The sequence below is a fragment of the Bufo gargarizans genome, chromosome 5 (assembly GCF_014858855.1).
Source record: "Bufo gargarizans isolate SCDJY-AF-19 chromosome 5, ASM1485885v1, whole genome shotgun sequence".
Taxonomy (NCBI): domain Eukaryota; kingdom Metazoa; phylum Chordata; class Amphibia; order Anura; family Bufonidae; genus Bufo; species Bufo gargarizans.
The window spans coordinates 173424754-173444243 of record NC_058084.1 but is presented as its reverse complement, the minus strand read 5'-3'; the positions used below and the strand labels follow the sequence as shown (position 1 = coordinate 173444243).

The 19490-nt window shown below is 43.8% G+C and overlaps 1 protein-coding gene across 1 annotated transcript in view; it reads left to right on the top strand.

Annotated features, from left to right (window-relative positions):
- PIK3R4 (phosphoinositide-3-kinase regulatory subunit 4) overlaps nucleotides 1-18947 on the top strand; it is a 69730-nt gene extending 50783 nt beyond the window's left edge. Inside the window, exons 14-20 of the mRNA XM_044293318.1 lie at nucleotides 2327-2491; nucleotides 6019-6230; nucleotides 8361-8507; nucleotides 13499-13599; nucleotides 16142-16230; nucleotides 16752-16863; nucleotides 18044-18947. Coding sequence (XP_044149253.1) covers nucleotides 2327-2491; nucleotides 6019-6230; nucleotides 8361-8507; nucleotides 13499-13599; nucleotides 16142-16230; nucleotides 16752-16863; nucleotides 18044-18214 — 997 coding nt within the window. The 3' untranslated portion in view covers nucleotides 18215-18947. The remainder of the gene's footprint in view (nucleotides 1-2326; nucleotides 2492-6018; nucleotides 6231-8360; nucleotides 8508-13498; nucleotides 13600-16141; nucleotides 16231-16751; nucleotides 16864-18043) is intronic.
- Nucleotides 18948-19490: the final 543 nt, after the last annotated feature.

Below are 19490 nucleotides of genomic sequence, written 5' to 3'. Positions count from 1 at the left end.
AGTGAGGGGGCATGGCCTGAGACCCATTGCTTGCCGCTGCCCAACCTACGGAAGAACCAGAATGAGCACGTTCCCTTTCTAGGGTGGCACAGGATGTCTCCAATACCAACAAAGCTATTGTGGATATGCTGGGGCATTTGTCGGCAAGGCAGTCCTCTGCCCATCGCGGCCGCCCCACAAAACTGTCCAGAACTTCCTCCCCCAAAAAGGGTTGTGTGTCTCCCGTGTCCTCGGCCTCTCCTCCTCCTGCTAGAGAGTCTCTCTCCAACATGTCCTCAGCTGAAGAGGCATGTTCTGAGGATAGAAGGTCAGATGAGGATGTTGTCTCACCGGACGGTCAGTCGCCCAAACTATCCTCCATGGTGGGCAATTTAATTACTGCAGTTATTGAGACGCTGCAGGTTGAAGATCCCGCTCTGTCATCTTCCAGCTCAGGTTTTTCCTTTAGAAGGTTCCCTTCGCTCGCACAAGTGTTTCCCCAACCACCAGGAGTTTGATTCCTCTCTCTCCAAGGAGTGGAATTTCCCTGATAAACATGTCATGTTGCCAAAACACTTGAACATCCTTTTATGGAGGATTTGACTAAGAAATGGTCGGCTCCACCTATAGTGGACCCGCCAGTTTCCCGTTTTTGCTAAACATACTGCCTTGCCAATGGCGGATGGGATTTCTTTTTCTCATATCAAAGATAAGAAGCTGGAAGCATTTGCAAAATCTGCCATTGAAGCATGGGCGAGCAAGGTCTGCAGGGGGTGAGACATGCTGCGCCCCCTTTCTGTCCTCCGTCAGATCCTTGGGCTCCTAATCTAGTGCTAAACGCTCTCCAATCTTCTCCGTTTGAGCCTTTGCAGCAGGTGTCGCTGCGCTTCCTGTCTTATAAGGTGATTTTTTTGGTTGCAATTACTTCTATCCGTAGAGTGTCGGAACTTGCGGTTCTGTCGGTTGCCCTCCCTGATCCTCCATCAGGATAAGGTGGTCCTTCGCCCTGTGCAGTCCTTCTTGCCGAAGGTGGTGTCGACATTCCATCTAAATGAGAAGATTATTCTTCCTTCATTTTGTCCGGACCCGTCTCATCCTCGAGAACAGTCGCTCCATACCCTGGATCTGGTGCGTGCAGTGCATATCTATCTGTCCCAGAGCGCATCTTTCAGGCGGACAGATTCACTGTTCGTGATTCCAGAGAGGCCGAAACGAGGGCTGGCAGTGTCAAAGACTTCCTTTTCCAGATGGATTTGTTTGGCTATTGTTGAAGCTTGCCGCGTTAAGGACCGGGTCCCTGCCTTTCCAGGTGACTGCTCATTTGGCTCGGGCAGTGGGGGCCTCTAGGGCGGTGCATCACGGGGCTTCGGCTCTTCAGGTCTGCAAGGCGGCGACCTTGTCGTCTTTGCATATTTTTTCTAAGTTTTACAGGGTGCACACCTTTGCATCTTCTGACGCTTCTTTGGGGTGTAGAATTTTGAAAACAGTGGTTCTCTAATCGGCAGGGGTGATGTAGTTAGGCCCACCCACAGGAACTGCTCTGGAACGTCCCATGGTCAATGCCTGTGTCCCCCAATGAGACGGATGAGAAAACTAGATTTTTGTACTCACCGTAAAATCTGTTTCTCTTCCGTTCATTGGGGGACACGGCTCCTACCCAGTTTTTTGTTTATGGGCCTTTTCGGGCCTGTGTGGTTCTTGGTTTGCATATAATGGGATTTTCTTATGTCTGACTTCTCCTACTGCTTTTGCACTAAACTGATTAGCTTGGTCCCTGTAGGAAGGGTATAGCTGAAGAGGGAGGAGCTTATACTTTGTGTGCTTAGTGTCCACCTCCTAGCAGCAACAGCTATACCCATGGTCAATGTCTATGTCACCCAATGAACGGAAGAGAAACAGATTTTACGGCAAGTACAAAAATCTAGTTTTCGGCCATGCGAGTCTTGGAGAAATTTACTAGTTGTTGCCCAGATAAACTAATTAGATTCCACGTTTCATTTTTCAGAGACTTCCTTGGAGAATGAAATCGATAACCTTATTTATTGCCATGGGCAACTAATCTCCAGCAGTGTGCAGATAACTCCCAAATTGTATGTGTAGCCTTGTGTATGCTAACCACTAATACACGGTGTTGACAATAATGACTAACTCAGCACTGCTACATTACCATTCATGGCTCTGTACCCCTGCACGTATAAGGAGGCAAATGTGAAAGATTTATATACAGTTTGTGTATGTAGTAAATGTTTAATAAACGGGTAAATAATACAAAATGTTGGGATGGTCCCCCATGCCTGTGAGCTGATTTAGCTGCTGTGTATAATTGCACTTCCTTTTTGTGATTTAGGTCGGTACTGACATACTCCCGCATCGGTGGACATGTTAAAACCTTGACATTTTGCCAGGGATCACATTACTTAGCTGTGGCTTCAGACAATGGCAACATACAGCTTCTTGGTATCGAAGCTTCTAAACCACCAAAATCGCCAAAAATCCATCCACTGCAAAGCAGGTAGGTTTCTTACGTAGCATTGCTCGATCAGCAGCTGCATCTCAGCAAGCGAAAGTGGCTTGACAGTTTAGGTTTTGGGGAAAATTATTATTTTGGATGATGGGTCATTACACCAACTGTGGCTTTTAATCTGATGAATCTGTCCTTTACAGTTTTGCTTAAAGGGGTTGGCCACCATATGCATAAAAAAAATAAAAAAAGGGTCCCATATAATAACTAAAGCCACAAGATATTTGTATCATGAGAGATATACTGTGTACATATGATTTTTCTAATGTGTTCAGCATAGCTTTCCCCCATTGATGAGAGGCTATGTGGGCGGAGCAGCTTCAAAGTGAAAGTAAAAAATCCCAGCATGCATCACAGCAAGCATCTTCAAAGGAGTGATCACATGACATCCCTGGACAAAACAAAACAAATCGTGTTTTTTTTCTGTGTTACCATTTTCTGAAAGCTATACTTTTTTTCTGCCAATCATCTTGTGCAGGGGATCATTTTTTTGCAGGAAGAGTTTATGGTTTTATTGGTACCATTTTTGGGTACATATGATTTTTGGATCATTCAATATTACTCTTTATGGGTCAAGGTGACCAAAAAAATTGGTTGTTTTGACACCGTTTTTATTTTATTGCTTTACGCCATTCACCTGGGGGGCTAGACCATATGATATTTTTATAGAGCAGGTCGTTACAAATGCAGCGATACCTAATATGCCTACTTAAAAAAAATATAAAAAATCCGTTTTACACAATGAAAGCATTTTTGAAAAAAATGTCATGTTTTAAGTGTATCCTTTTTCTGAAAGACCTTTTATTTTATTTTTTGGGTGATTGTTTTATGTAGGGGCTAATTTTTTTCGGGAGGAGATGACGGTTTGATTGGTGCTATTTTTGGGTAGATGTGATTTTTTTTTTTATCGCTTTATATTACGCTTTTTGTTAGGCAAGGTAACCAAAAATGGCTGTGCTGGCCCAGTTTTTATTTTTTGTATTTTACAGTTTTCATCTGACAGAATGTGCATTTTAGAAAAAAGTCTAATGTAGGGGCGCAGCATGCCCTGTTTTGTGCGTTTTTCACGCAACGCAGGCCCCATAGAAGTGAATGGGGCTGCGTGAAAATCGCAAGCATCCGCAAGAATGGTTATAAGGGAAAATAATAGCATTCTTAATACAGTAAAATAAACAAATAAAATAATAATATTTAACTCACCTTTAATCCACTTGTTCGTGCAGCCCGGCTTCTCTTCTTTCTTCTTCTTTCCCGTGCAGGAGGAAAAGGACCTGTGGTGACGCCACTGCGCTCATCACATGATCCGTCACATGATCCATCACCATGGTGATAGATCATGTGATGAGCGTAGTGATGTCATCAAAGGTCCTTTACCCAGGTCCTGAAGAAAGAAGAGAAGCCAGGCTGCTCGAACAAGTGGATTAAGGCTTATAAGTGGATTATTATATATTTTTTTTTAACCCCTCCAGCCCTATTTTACTAAGCATTCTGTATTAAGAATGCTATTATTTTCCCTTATAACCATGTTATAAGGGAAAATAATACAATCTACACAACACCTTCTGTGAAGAAGTTCGGGTTTGGGTTCCAAACATGCCGTTTTTTCTCGCACGCGTGCAAAACGCATTAAAATGTTTTGCACACACGTGGAAAAATCACGCATTTTCCTGCGACGCACCCGCATCTTATCCGGCCCAAATCCATGACGCCCGTGTGAAAGAGGCCTTAGGCAGATTAGGAAAAGCAGCGCATCTGCAGTTACAATAAAGGCATGGACGAGCTTTCTCTAAAGCTCCTCCATGTCGCGTGCAGCGATGGACAAGCTGGCTGCATGGCAGAGCGGGACTCGGGGGGAGTGGCTTACTATAAAAAGATTAGTAGACAGATTTTTTAAATAAAGTATATTTGGAAAGTCATTTTTACCCTGCCTCTTACAATGTTGTGTAAAGTATGTAGTGGCCAACCCTTTTAAAATGTACATAATCTTTCAACAAACTCTGCATTGATCAATAGTACAGTATGTGTAGATGAAGAAGAACTATTTCTGGCCACTATATAATTTGTATCTTGCATTTTGTAGCAGTTAACCTCTGCACATACTAAACATCCAGTTTGCAGATCTGTCAGACATGGTAGGTGAAAACTAGCTGCAATCCACCGCACACAGAAAGTAGAGGAGAAGTTGCTTCCTAACCTTTTATTTCATTCAGAACCAGCCCCAGGATAATGAGGGACATTAAAGAGAAGTACTGACCTGTATGTTTGTGAATTTAGCACTTGTGTGGAGATATAAATCTTCTTAGTAGCTGTCCAGTCTCTTTATTGTTTGAGTCCTGTCTTACGCATGCTGCTGCTCACTATTCCCCCTGCCCACTCCCTAGACTTGTATTGACATGCTCCATCTGGAAACATAATTCAATGCATTTTTTTCAAGTTAAAAGCAATTTGAAAGGGGGTGGGGGTTGGGGTAGGTAAACAGCTGATAAGATGACAACTAGACATTTCTCACTGATAAAACATATTACAAAGTTTGTTCTGGTCGCTTGTACTATTGATTTATGTAAAGTTGTGTGAAAATACAGTGACTCTTTATAGGGACTGATGCCTCACAAAGACTCCCCTTTCCATTAAACCTATTACGACATATGGCCGCACAATACTTCCCTCTATGAGTCAGAAGTGAGGGCTACTCTGTACAAGCAGTTTCTATTCTGGCAGGCTGGAGCTGTCCTTGTATTAGATGGTCGGCCCATCATCTTCTGAGCTACATTTCACCTACAGTGGTCTCTGCTCAGGAAGTGCCAAGCTGACCAATTGTTAACTGAGCTGTTTGCCAGGAAAGGGAGCTGGACGCTAGGTCCGCACTTTGAAAGGGATTGCTTTTTTGTTGAGACAAATCCTTTAATTCGGCCGAAGAGTTGCTTTGAAACTTACGTGTAAAGACCTCATGTGGTTTTCATAGAAGCAGTTCTAGTAAAATTCCTAGAACTGTTTCTTCAAAGCCTCCAGCATCACAGCTAGCTTTTTCAATGTTATGTTCGCAGTATGGTCCATGCCTCCATTCAGAGATAATCAACACCTCCTCCGCACTTTCTTCCAGTAATGAGCCTGGGTAGGCATATCTATCTCATAGGCACCTGCACAGAATCTAAAACATCTGCTGCTCAGCTCATAGCAGAGACAGACTTCTGGTGGGTTAGGAAACCATTATTGTCCCCTACCAATTGCAGATGTGCGGCGAGGTGTCTGGTGATGATTACTACAGAATGAAAGCACCGGCCTGTGATATTGCAGACATACATGTCTTGGGAAGTGTCTTCAGAGGAGGTACACCTTAAGAAAACTACAGTCGTGATTGCGGCAAGGCTACATCCGTGGGCATGAAGTACACCTGGTGTCAACAACAAAATGTCTTACTGTCGACATACTTACTTGACTTATTTTATAATTCCCTATGTCAACATGAAGACCCTTTTAACATTTATTTATTTTTTATTTTTTTTCATTTTTGTAACTAGGTGTCTGGATCTACGGGAGGATGGATGTGTAGTAGATATGCACCTGTTCAATTCAGGATCACAGTCTGTGCTTGCTTATGCAACAGTCAATGGATCTTTGGTTGGGTGGGATCTGAGATCTTCTAGTAATGCCTGGACTTTGAAACACGATTTGCGATTAGGGCTGATAACCTCATTTGCAGTGGATATCCATCAGTGCTGGCTGTGTATTGGTATGTTTCTCTTTATGGCAATATACTCTCCGTCACTACATAAGCTGACTGTATTGCTTAGCTTTTTAGTGCAGAGTTAGGCCTTTTTCACACACCTATGTAAGGCTACTTTCACACTTGCGTTCGGGGTTCCGCTTGTGAGTTCCGTTTGAAAGCTCTCACAAGTGGCCCCGAACGGATCCGTTCATCCCCAATGCATTCTGAGTGGATGCGGATCCGCTCAGAATGCATCAGTATGGCTCCGTTTGGCCTTCGTTCCGCTCAGCAGGTGGACACCCGAACGCAGCTTGTAGCGTTTTTGTGTCCGCCTGGCCGTGCGGAGCCAAACGGATCCATCCAGACTTACAATGTAAGTCAATGGGGACGGATCCGTTTGACGTTGACACAATATGGTGCAATTTCAAACGGATCCGTCCCCCATTGACTTTCAATGTAAAGTCTGGACGGATCCGTCTGACTAACAATTAGACTTAGACTTTTTTTCTGACATATAATACAGACGGATCTGTTCTGAACGGATACCATCGTTTGCATTATAGGAGCGGATCCGTCTGTGCAGATACCAGACGGATCTGCTCCGAACACAAGTGTGAAAGTAGCCTTAGATGGTAAGTGGTTCATGCATGAAGATGTCCATTAAGAATCTGTGTTTCCATTTTCGATCCTCTGTATGTCATTCATATTCCACGTACACTGCTAAGCTAAAAATTCATTTCAAGAGCATCTGCTGTCAGTGGTTCATGAAAACCACGGACCAAACAGTGATGCCATTTGTGTTGTGTCCATGGTTTTTAGGGACACACAGACTATAATGTGCATGAGGGATAGGGCATGCTTCCCTGGTGTCACCTTGGACCCATGGTCAGTGGAAAACTACTAGGGTGTGAATGCACAAATGCATACAAAGGGGTTATGACATGATTGATGTAAAAATCAGACATCATGTAGTACATGACCATTTCTTTCTAACAAAGCTAGAACCGGCCCTGTACCTCACATGGATCCAGAGATCTCCCCATTCATTGCTCCAGTCTTTCTTCTAGATTTATTTCAGACTTGCTCTGAGGGAATATGTCCTTTCTCAGGGAGTGTATCCTTTCTGCTGTAGGTCTCCCTGTAACTGTCACAACTTGTAACAGACGATATGGCTGATGGCAGTTAAAGATTTAAAATGATCTTGTGTGACCACCTGTTAAGGTGGACAGAGAATTAAGGAATAGAAAAAACAGCAGGTGGCGCTATACAGATACATTTTATTGAATAACTCAGTGGCTATACTACATTTTTTATTACATGCAATTACAATATTATTCAGATCCAGGTGACCATTTAAAAATGTAGAATATTTTTTTGTGGCACATCCCCTTTAAAGGCCTTACTTAGATACATGCAATGCTAGTAATACAAGCTATGTTACAATAAAGGAAACATTTCATGGTTAGGGCTCATTCAGATGAACATAAAGGCTCCGTGCCCGTATTGCGGACCGCAAACGGTGAGTCTGTAATATACTGCATATGCACTCTCCTGTGCATGCAGATCCATGGACTCGAATAGGTCCGTGATCGGCTAGATACGGCAAAATATAGGACATGTCCTATTTTGCGGTGCCGAGGCATGGATCAGAAGCCCCCAGAAACACTCCTAAGCGCTTCTGTTAACTTTCAGGCCCGTGCTTTTCCGTGTTTTGCAGATCTCTAACTCATTCAAGTCAGTGGGTGCGCACTGCAATATGGGATTCACGCGACCGGTGCCTGTGTATTGCGGACCACTATTTGCAGTCCGCAACTTGGGCACGGAGCCCTTACTTTCATGTAAATGACCCCCTATATTTCTACTTGTAAATGTTAGCACATGTAGAAAGTGCCTGTCCGCTTGTCTCAATTCTTCTGCGATCATTAGAATGAAATATACTAAAGATGCTGATAGATGTCCATAGGATTAATCCTGGGGTAAAATGAGCAAGAAAGGCTGGCAGGGGCAACACTGTATGGAGCATGGAGGGTATATGACAGTAACTGATTTCTCTGTCCAGTTCTAGGCTTTAGTTTACAGCTATGTGATATAAATAAATGTGTTCTGTTATATCGTTTTTATTGCTGAAGCTTTCTTTTGTTCTTTTTTTTGCAGGAACCAGTAGTGGTACTATGGCATGCTGGGACATGAGGTTCCAGTTGCCAATATCCAGCCATACTCATCCAGCTCGGTCGAGAATTCGGCGGCTCCTAATGCATCCCTTGAGCATGCATACAATGTATCAGTCTTGGGTCATAGCTGGTACGTGCTTTCAGTGTTTTAATTAGAAAAAGGTAGAAATTTAGATATATTCTAGCTAGATTGTTCTGTAAGTATGTGTTTTTATTCCAGTACTTACAGTAAGTATATCCTAATATTCCAGCATAGTCCTGTGCCGTATTATCAGAAAAGTCAAACATGGATATATTTTACATTATCAGAGGTGGCTAGCCACTGGCAGATTCCTTTGGTGGTGGGTTCTCTCCGCTGAGCACAAAAGCATCGGGCATGTTGAAGAACAACAGCCAGATGTCGAATAAAAGTCAGGATACCCCCATACACATTAGGCTACTTTCACACTAGCGTTCGGGCGGATCCGTTCTGAACGGATCCGCTCATATTAATGCAGACGGTGGCTCCGTTCAGAACGGATCCGTCTGCATTAAAATGGCAAAAAAAAGCTAAGTGTGAAAATAGCCTCGGACGGATCCGTCCAGACTTTCAATGTAAAGTCAATGGGGGACGGATCTGCTTGAAGATTGAGCCATATTGTGGCATCTTCAAACGGATCCGTCCCCATTGACTTACATTGTAAGTCTGGACGGATCCGCACGCCTCCGCACGGCCAGGCGGACACCCGAACGCTGCAAGCAGCGTTCAGCTGTCCGCCTGTCCGTGCGGAGGCGAGCGGAGCGGAGGCTGAACGCCGCCAGACTGATGCAGTCTGAGCGGATCCGCTCCATTCAGACTGCATCAGGGCTGGACGGCTGCGTTCGGGTCCGCTCGTGAGCCCCTTCAAACGGAGCTCACGAGCGGACACCCGAACGCTAGTGTGAAAGCAGCCTTAGATGGTCGGCCGGTCCTACTGAAATTGGCTGAATCAATTTATGTGTCCAGCTTTAGGGGTTATTTACACCTGCATAATATAACTCCTGCATAGAATTACATAAAAGACTTTAAAGGAATTGTCAGACCTTGGAGCCGACAACCCCTGGGGTCTTCCACTGTCCCCCTGAACATAAGCTACTCACCTGTCAGTGGTCCTGCTGCTGCTCCACTTCCAGCCTCTTTAGGTCCCTGGAGGTCCAGGTAGCGGCTTGGTCTTGTGACCGCTGTAGCCAGTCACAGGCCTCAGGGGTTATAGTGGCTTGAATACTATGTCATAGCAGTGATGTATCATCCAAGCCGCTTTGACCTCTGAGGCCTGTGGTTGGCTGCAGTGGTCACGGGACCAAGCCACTTCCTGGTGCTGTGCAGTGACGGAACCCTGGACAGGTGAGTTGCTTTATTATGTTCAGGGTATGATAGGGTAGGACCCCAGGGTTTGTAGACTGCAAGCCCAATTTGCCTGCATTGTATGGAGTAGCCCTGTACAAGTTCTATCATAGCTCTGTATGACCTTGGAGACCCCCATAGTAATGGAACCCCCAATGTTCAACCATTTACAATATTTTCAGTGAAAACCCACATGAGAGTGGTTTTCTCTTACAGACTGCTCATTCTTAAACAGGAGCCGGCTGTTGGTCTGACTTCTCTAAGCACTGGTGATCAGCATTGCTGGGGGACGCCATGTCTGGCTATACATTTTCTCTAGAGGAGTATTGTGGCATTACTTGCCTTCAATGCACCATAAAGGGGTTGTCTCATCGTGAACAATGGGGGCATATCGCTAGGATATGTCTCCATTGTCTTATAGGTGCTCGTGCCCCGCAAGTAAAGGAGGGAGCACTGTGCATGCGCAGCCGTCCTCCATTCATTTTCTATGGGGCCAGCGAAAATAGTCGAGCGCTGGCTCGGCTATTACCGTCGGCCCCATAGAAATGATTGAAACGGGCTGCGCATGTGCGGTACGCTCCCATTCACTCCTATGGGAAGCCAGCTTGGTGGTGGCCATACCGGAGTCCTCCAGCCACCACCTTGCGGGCTCCGTTCTCAATATAGGTGCGGGTCCCAGAACTTGAACCAGCACCTATAAGACAATGGGGGCATATCCTAGCGATATGTCTCCATTGTCTATGATGAGAAAACCCCTTTAATGGTCAACCATATGATGCATGGATGGAACCTGCTGGATGGAGTCCATATGTCCTAATAGACCATGATGAAGTTACTGCCAGACAGTGAGATCTAAACAGTTGCTTGCTGGGAAATCCTGTCGCAAAGACACAGTTGTGATTTCTGATCATGTAGAGGTCAGAAATAAAATCAATCAGTGTCATGCGTTGTCGGGAGCTAATTAACTCATCCAGATATCTGCTTATTTAGTTCCTCTAGAGCAGTGATGGCGAACCTATGGCACGGGTGCCAGAGGCGGCACTCAGAGCCTTCTCTGTGGGCACCCGCACTGTGAAAAAAGTCTATGGTGTACCAATATGCCTTAGACTTTTCCTGCCATTCATCAGCGCAGGGAGCGCTATAAACAGTACAGGCAGGGCACTGAATGTAGGCAGGATTTAATAGCTAAATGATAAAGTACATGGAATATATACCGTGTAGGCACTTTACGATAAATAAGTGGGTTTTGGGTTGCAGTTTGGGCACTCGGCCTCTAAAAGGTTCGACATCACTGCTCTAGAGGCTTTGTTTCTGATTAGAAGGTTGAGTCATCTGTCTGTTAATCCATTTTATTTGGATTCTTGACGTTAAGCAGAGGTCTAATGTTAATACCAAATAGCTGTTTTTTTAGCAAAATCACTTCCATTGACATGCTGGAAAATCCACTAAGTCGCTCCTCTTAATCTAAAATACATTCTCTGGCATTCACATAGTTTGGTTTTTCATTTCCTGAGCACAGGCTTCTGTACAACCCAAAGGTCAAATTACATGAGATTGAGATTTCTGAAACTGTAGAAAATGACAACTGTTGCTTATAACAACCAATCACAGCAGAGCTTCCATTTTTCAAAAAGAGAATATGAAATGAAAGCTCTGCTGTGATTGGTCGGTAGGTTTTCCTTTAGTTTTCAGAGATGTGCAAGACCTTAACCTTAGAGGAAACCTGTCACCTGTACTATGCTAAGGAAAGAAACCTGCCAGTCGTCGTCAGGAAGGGGGGGAAGCGTGAGGATATCGAGTCTCATTGGACTCTCTTGTCGCACTTGCAGTTGCTGCGCAGTTCAGTATATCAATACTCTGAAAATACTGACTGCCATTGCAGAAGTGACAGACTGCTGAAATCAGCATGTCTCATTATACGATGCTGCCCTCAGTGAGGTTACCTTTAATTTGGGATGAGCACACTTGTGGTTTCAAGTTCGGCGTACAAGGTTCAGGTTATCTAAGAATTCTGTTATGGATTCCGTTACCACGGTCCGTGATAGCAGAATCCATAACAAAATTCTTAGATAAGGGTACTTTCACACTAGCTGCAGGACGGATCCGACAGGCTGTTCACCCTGTCGGATCCGTCCTGCCACTATTTCGCCATGCTACCAGACTGCCGCTGTGTCCCCATTGACTATAATGGGGACGGGGGCAGAGCTTCACCCTGTCGGATCCGTCCTGCCACTATTTCGCCATGCTGCCAGACTGCCGCTCTGTCCCCATTGACTATAATGGGGACGGGGGCAGAGCTTCACCCTGTCGGATCCGTCCTGCCACTATTTCACCATGCTGCCAGACTGCCGCTCTGTCCCCATTGACTATAATGGGGACGGGGGCAGAGCTTCAGCGCAGCAAGGCAGTGCGCGGTGAAAGGCCGCCGGACTAAAAAGTCGGACATGCAGTACTTTTAGTCTGGCGGCCTCTCGTTGTGCACTGACGTGCTGCGTTGGAGCTCCGCCCCTATCCCCATTATAGTCAATGGGGACAGAGCGGCAGCACAGCGAAATAGTGGCAGGATGGATCTGACAGGGTGAACAGCCTGTCGGATCCGTCCTGCCACTAGTGTGAAAGTACCCTAACCCGAACCTTGAACGGCGAACTTGAAAACACAAGTTCTATCATCCCTACGTTTAACTCTTTTGTGCACTGCGTCATACACATACAGAGGGTAGCTTGGGTAGTTGAACTGCACGCCATACAGTAGTGCCCTCTAAAAGGTTTGTAACACCACCATCGGCTCGCTGCAATGCGATCACAGGGTGTCAATGGGTAGTTGTGGCAACCAGGGGCCTAATGAAGGCCCTTTGGTCTGCCATGTTTGTACTCCTGTTAGCTCCCACCAGAGGCAGGGCCTAATTTGGTGGCAGCCATATCACACAGTAGTGCAGAAATATTGCTGAGTGTCATATCACTTATCAGAAAAGTACACAAAAAACACAATTTTCCCCAAAAAATGTTTGTCTAAAAAAAAATAATAAGACCATATAGCACTACACATAATTGGCATTGCCATTTTCGTAATACATACTATGAAACCAATGATGGTATTACACTGCCCGATCTTTGGATAGTGCGAGAACTGATGGAAGATAACACATTGATCTGTGCTCGTTTGCTCCGTCCTGATTACATCGGCCAGGGCATACTGAGTGTGGCAGGATAGATCGCTACTGCAGTGTTTCCTCCCTTATTCACTTCTGTTCATTATCTACTAAAATGTAGTCAATAAATTGTATGCATCCTGAAATTGTGCCATTGAAAGTACAAATCATCCCGTAAAAAACAAGCCCCCATACAGTTTAGTTGGCGGAGGAGTAGAAAAGTCATGGCTTGCAGAATGGGGCAATGAAAAAAGTGCAGAGTCTTTAAGGGGTAAAATAAAAGTTCAAGATGTGTATAGTTCACACAAGCGACTATAAAGCATGACCATTTCAGACTGCCTTCTTCCTTCTCTCAACTGCAACTTCCCCCCTTCCATCCGGCTCCCAGTTCAGGTGGCCATACATAGAAGTATACAGAGAGAATATGATTTTGTTCTTGTACTGTTGCAAAAAAATTTTTTTAAAATGATATATATTTTTTTTACCCTATAAAATTAACTTTTCATATCAGTTTTTAACTATAAATTTTAAATCTCGGCATTATTACCGTGTTTTATGTCTGTGTTTGTAAATAACTGGGACTTCCTGCTTTTCTCATCCAACTCCTAGCCGTTCAAGGCAATAATGAAGTCTCCATGTGGGACATGGAGACTGGAGATAGAAGATTCACATTATGGGCCAGCAATGCTCCTCCACTCTCAGAAATGCAGGTATGGTTATAATCATTCTTGGATGCGGTCGGCAGTGTTCTAAGAGGGGTTGTTAAATGAAAACTCTGGTAGCCCCTGTAAATATGGTAAAATATCAAAAGAAATGATAGTCACACCTTTTTCTCTCCTGCTGCTTCCAGTGATGTACTCTGGTCCTCCCAGCTGCTGATGTCATCTTCCTGGCTGTAGCAGTGCCATTCCATACATGCAGGTCACTGTGCAGCCAGTCACTGACCTCAGCAGTATATGGAACGTGACTGCTGAGGCCAATGCTTGGCTGCAGCGATAACCTGTGTGCGAGGAGGACTGGAGCTCATTATTGGCTGGAGGAGCACTGGAGCTCATTATAAAAAAAAATTAACACATTTTTATTAAGATTAGGAGGAATACAAAGCTATATGATAAGCTAGTCATGCTTCAAAAAGAATCATTACATTGCCCAATGTAAAGTACGTAAACTGGACATTTGCGTTCTTACAGAGATACAGCCATAAGAAGTCTGTATAACCAGACCATTGCCCATCATGACTTGTATAGTGACCACAGTGTCTTCCCAATGCATTTTTCTTTCTCTCCCTCCTCCCCATGAACACCCCGAATCCCACAGTTGCTCCACATTGAACGCTGCTAATCCCAGTCATCGTGAATACTCACCAGAGAGCCCCTGTCCCACTCTGAGGCCAGTCTACCCAATCTTCTCTTGGGCCTCCAAGTACCATGTAGCATGTTTTAAAGGGACCCTGTCATCAACTTTATGCTGAACTCACTGAGGGCAGCATAAAATAGTGACAGAAATGCTGATGTCAGCGGTGTGTCACTCATGAGCTAAAAGTAAGTGGTTGCCGAGAACCAGTATCATAATCATTGCAGCCCAGGACTATAAAAGAATCAAATCTACCAGAGAAGAGTCCTGGTTATCCATAATCTCCTGCTCTCACCCATATGCTGATGATTGGCAGTTCTCTCCTAGAGAGAAAGGGAGAAAACTAGGTAGAAGACTGTCAGACATCAGCAGGTGGCAGGGAGAGCAGGAATTCATGAATAACCAGGACTCTTCTCAGGTGGCCGTGACTCTTTTCCAGGCCGAATCTGCAATGATTGTGGTGTTGGTTCTTGGCAACCACTTACTTACTCACCTGTCTCTACTTTATACTGCTGTTAGTATTGGCAGCATAAAGGTGATGTCAGGTTCCCTTTAAAAGGTATCAGTCCCCTATATCCTTGTCCGTCAGGGAATATTCTATAAACTTCCTCCATTTGGAGAAAAATCGTTCAATGGCCTTTTCCTTATTTTGTTCTGTATCTAGCCTATCCATGGACTGCAGATCTTTCATGGTGCCTATTGCTTCCTCCCAGGAAGGAACTTTGGTCTCTAGCCAATATCTCAAAATACACTTTTTGACTGATAAGATAAGCAGGTGTAATCCCTTAAATGCTACTACGTCTGACAAATCCGCATCGGGGTATCTCTGGATATATAACGAATACACTACTGTGGGGTAGGACGAATCTCCACGCCCATACTGATCTAATTCATATTTAAGTGCCCGCAGCCAGATTGGCTGCAAACAGGAGCACTCCCACAAGCCATGGAGTAAGCCAGCTTTTTGGGCACCGCCTGAGATAGTGAACATGAGCATCCCGGTAAGAAAGGTCGAAAGCACAGGTGGCCTTGTGCATTATGCAGAAAATCTCCCTCCATTGTTCGCTGCTAACTTCCCTGTGTTATTTTGTCCTGGAGCTCATTATTTTAGAGTATCTACAGGGACTGCCCAAGTTTTTATTTAACTTGGGAAACCCCTTTTTATATAATTGTTATAACAGGGTAATATGTGTTTTTCACACAGTGAGGTGGGCCTGCCTTAGTCGACTGCCCCCCTACCTCAGAAATGGTTGAGTGCAGCTGAGGAGGCACTTTTGACCACAGCGAGGATGCACTTTCTTTTTCTGGAAGCACCAGACAACTCAGTTTTGTTATTTTGTGCTAATTTTAAAGTTCCACTGGTTACAGGAGACGTGTGAAAGATAAATTGATCATTGATTTTCTTGCTGAGCATGGACATAGAAGACTGGTGAGGCCATGTCATCACTATGTTATGGTTGGTAAGGTCCCAGAAGAAAGTTTGAGAAACCCTGTGCCAAAGTTTTTATATTGCCTAGTGATAGCCTCCCTTCAAATTGGCGTCCAGAGCCACATTTATACATAAAGGTTACATGGCAGATCTGTTCTGATCTGATTGGATCACTTGAATGGAGCAGTGGCGGTTGGGAAGGAAAAACATTGATGGCCAGAACTATGGCCTCCTGATTGCTGGAGGTTCCGGCAGTCAGACCCTCACCAATCAGAAACTGAAGGCAAAATTATTGCAATGTGCCATCTCTTCCTCCTATAGGAATAATCAAGGTAATCCAGTGCTGTAGGACCCAATAAAATAAATTGTATTTGGCCTTTCCTTATATTTATGGCAAATGTTTTTGTTACATTAGGTTCCAAGTTTTACTATCTAGTAATAATGTAGTTTCTTACTTTTCATTTTAACAGCCATCACCACACAGTGTTCATGGAATTTACTGCAGTCCAGCAGATGGCAACCCTATATTACTGACTGCAGGGTCTGACATGAAAATAAGGTATTTTATTTTAGGTTAATTCTCCTTTATAACTAAAAAACTATATTGTTAAATATGTACTATATTTTAAATTTAGATTTTCCTGTGGGCAGCATGGCGGCTCAATGGTTAGCATTGGTTCCTTGCAGCGCTGGGGTCCTAGGTTTGAATCTGACAATGGACTCAAGTTTTGGAGTTTGTATGTTCTCCCCGTGTTTACGTGGGTTTCCTCCCACACTCCAAAGACATATTGATAGGGAACTTGGATTGTGAGCTCCATTGGAGACTATGTCAGCGCTATATAAGTGCGTAAAATAAATAAAAAATATAATGTCATTATTGGCACTAAAGCATTCCAATCATATACTGCTGGAAATTTCAAATTCTCTATACTGAGGTGGGGATAAAGGCTGTTTTGGGAAATCACCATCCATTAAGCGATCTCAAGATGGAATCCTGCAGCCAAGTTACTGGGAGCACATCTTGCAATTTAGGAGACACTGTGCTATGTCTTACACATTCTTGCGATTTTTTGTTTTCAGATTCTGGAACCTGGCCTGTCCAAAGAGATCCTACATAATAGCCGGAAGCACTAACAATCTGCCGTCCGTCTCTTATTTCAGCAAGATAATTGAGGGCACAGAAGTTGTTCAGGTAACATGTAAAATCCAGTAATAAGATTGGCACCAAGTTCAACTAACAAAGGACTCTGCGAACGGCCCCTAATAAAAAGTCTCTACCTTCTTTATTGGGAGTCCAGCTATCAAATCATCCGAACAAAAAGCATTCTACTTTACATCTAGAGCAGTGTTCCCTACATTGACCTCTACAGTAGGGATAGGCTCAGTGTAGGTCGATACATAGTGTAGGATCATGTCACAGGTGTAGTCAGCCACTGACAGCAAGCAAAGATCTTCAAATGGGACGTAAGATTATTAGAAAGACACATAAAACTGTATGTAGCAATAATGGTTTATATACATACAACTAGAAGACACCTTTAATAACTGGTTTATATCCATCTTAGGGTGGGTTCGCATAATGTTTTTCCCATCCGTTTAACGCATACAAAAAAAACTTATCTGTTAAACAGATGCCTCCGACTGATTGCATGCAGTGGTATCTGTTCATCATAGAGTTCCATTGTAAAAAAAAAAAAAAAGTATACATTTTTCTTTACCGGACTGTGTAGATAAAAAAAAAAAACGTGGTGTGCTGCGTTTTTTTTTTTTTTTTAAACGTATACGTCAAATGGACACCCATGATGACGCCACAAATGTGATGAAACATGTCGGAAGGTGGGGGCTAGTTTGCTACTAGATTTACATAGTAGCAATCTGCCAATAATAGACAGAAGTGTATTTCAAACTTGTATGCAGTGTTGGACTGCAGCAGGGGCACATGGGATATAGCATTGTATCATAGTTACCACTTTGGATCATTTTTTCAAAAATGTTATGTGGCTCTTAAATATTTCAGTTTAGGAGCCAATGCCAGGTAAATCCCTTGTCATTCCAGCACCACTACTCCGCTTCCTCTCACTGGACTTTATTTACTTGGCTGAATCAGTGACGTCACTTCGACAACACATGTTTACCCCACTGAACTCAGTGATTGGCTGCTGCAGTGATGACATCACATGCTGTTGTCATCATATCATTGCTACATCCAAGTAAAAAAAAAGTCCTTAGAGGGGTTTTTATGGAATTTACTCCCCTTCCCCCAACTGATAACGGGTAGATTTTATTCCAATCTTGGACATCCCCTTTAAACATGTGAATCTTTAAAATAAAAAAAATTAGATTTCTTCATAAAAATATATTTTAACTTCTAGGAAATCCAAAATAAGCATACTATGGGACCCAGTGAAGATGCTCCACGAAGAGGACCGGAGTCATTGCCAGCTGGACACCATGATATTATTACAGATATTGCCACCTTCCAAACGACACAAGGTTTTATAGTAACGGCATCACGAGATGGCATTGTGAAAGTGTGGAAATAAACTTGTCTTAAAACTGGAAGATTTAGGCCTTAGACCTTACTCGCGTAGTACTGGCCAAATACAATGCTAGGCCATTCTTGTAAAACCAGGCTACAGCTCTGACATCAGCTTACCAAGTCTGGTACGAAAACTCAATATTAGGTGTCTTTGGAAATGTTCTCTTTGATATTAATGGGGTTGTCCAGAATTTTGCTATTGATGGCCTGTCCCCAGCGCAGGCCATCAGTATCTGAGTGTGGTGGTGGTCCCACAAACCGCACCTCTACAAATCGGCTGTTAGGGGTAGTTTTGGCACTAGAAGTCAGCACCAGAACTACACAGCTTCACCCATTGTGTAGTGGAGGGAGCTGGTTACTTTAGGGCTGTTCCCATTAGCTTCAATGGGAGCAGCACTGCAGTAACCTGCTCCATCCACCACCCAGTGATCTGCAGTCCGGCACCCGATCTACCCCAAAACAGCTGATTTTCAGGAGTATGGGTGGTTGGACCTCTGCTGGTCAGATATTGATGATCTGTTGTGAGGAAAGGCCTTCACTAGTAAATGTTTGGATAACTCCTGTTGTCTTATTCTCATGTGTACACCAACTGTAAATTGTGGATATATAATATTTAAAACCTTTTGTTAGTTTATATAGTATTATCTTGTTTATATGCGCTTATCCTGACGTATGGATATTGCACTACTGTTCACATACTGCTATTAACAATAATTAAAAAAACTTTGCCTATCAAATCTCAGGCCTCTAGGTATTTTGGCTTCTGGAGTAGTTTGGACGTCAGTGAAGAAAGATTTAGAACTGGAGAATTACCAATTATTGTTGGCTGTCAAAGGACCCCAATTGAAGAAGATCTGTCATGGCACCAGACCTCTTATCTTTTTGATTCTTTTGAGGATAGAGAAAGAGAGCATATAGTATATGTTAGTTACATGATGGGTACTGCGGTTCATGTCCACAAGTGTAAAAATGCATGTAAGAATGCAGCTTGGAAGGCTAAGGTCTTGGATAACTATTATACAATTATTTAAACTGGACCAGAAAAACCGGCTGTATAAGTAGTGTTCCCGACTGCACAGCAAACTATGAAATATTGGGGCACATTTATTAAGACCGGCGTTTTAGACACCGGCCTCTACGTAACTTCGGCTCATCCAGCGCCACTTCTAAATGTAAGCCAGCTTCCTGTCTTTCATTTAGACCTTTTTCTACGCCTGAAACAGGTATAGAAAATGATGAATGAGAGCCGCTTACCAGCCCCTCCCCTTCCCTGCCATGCC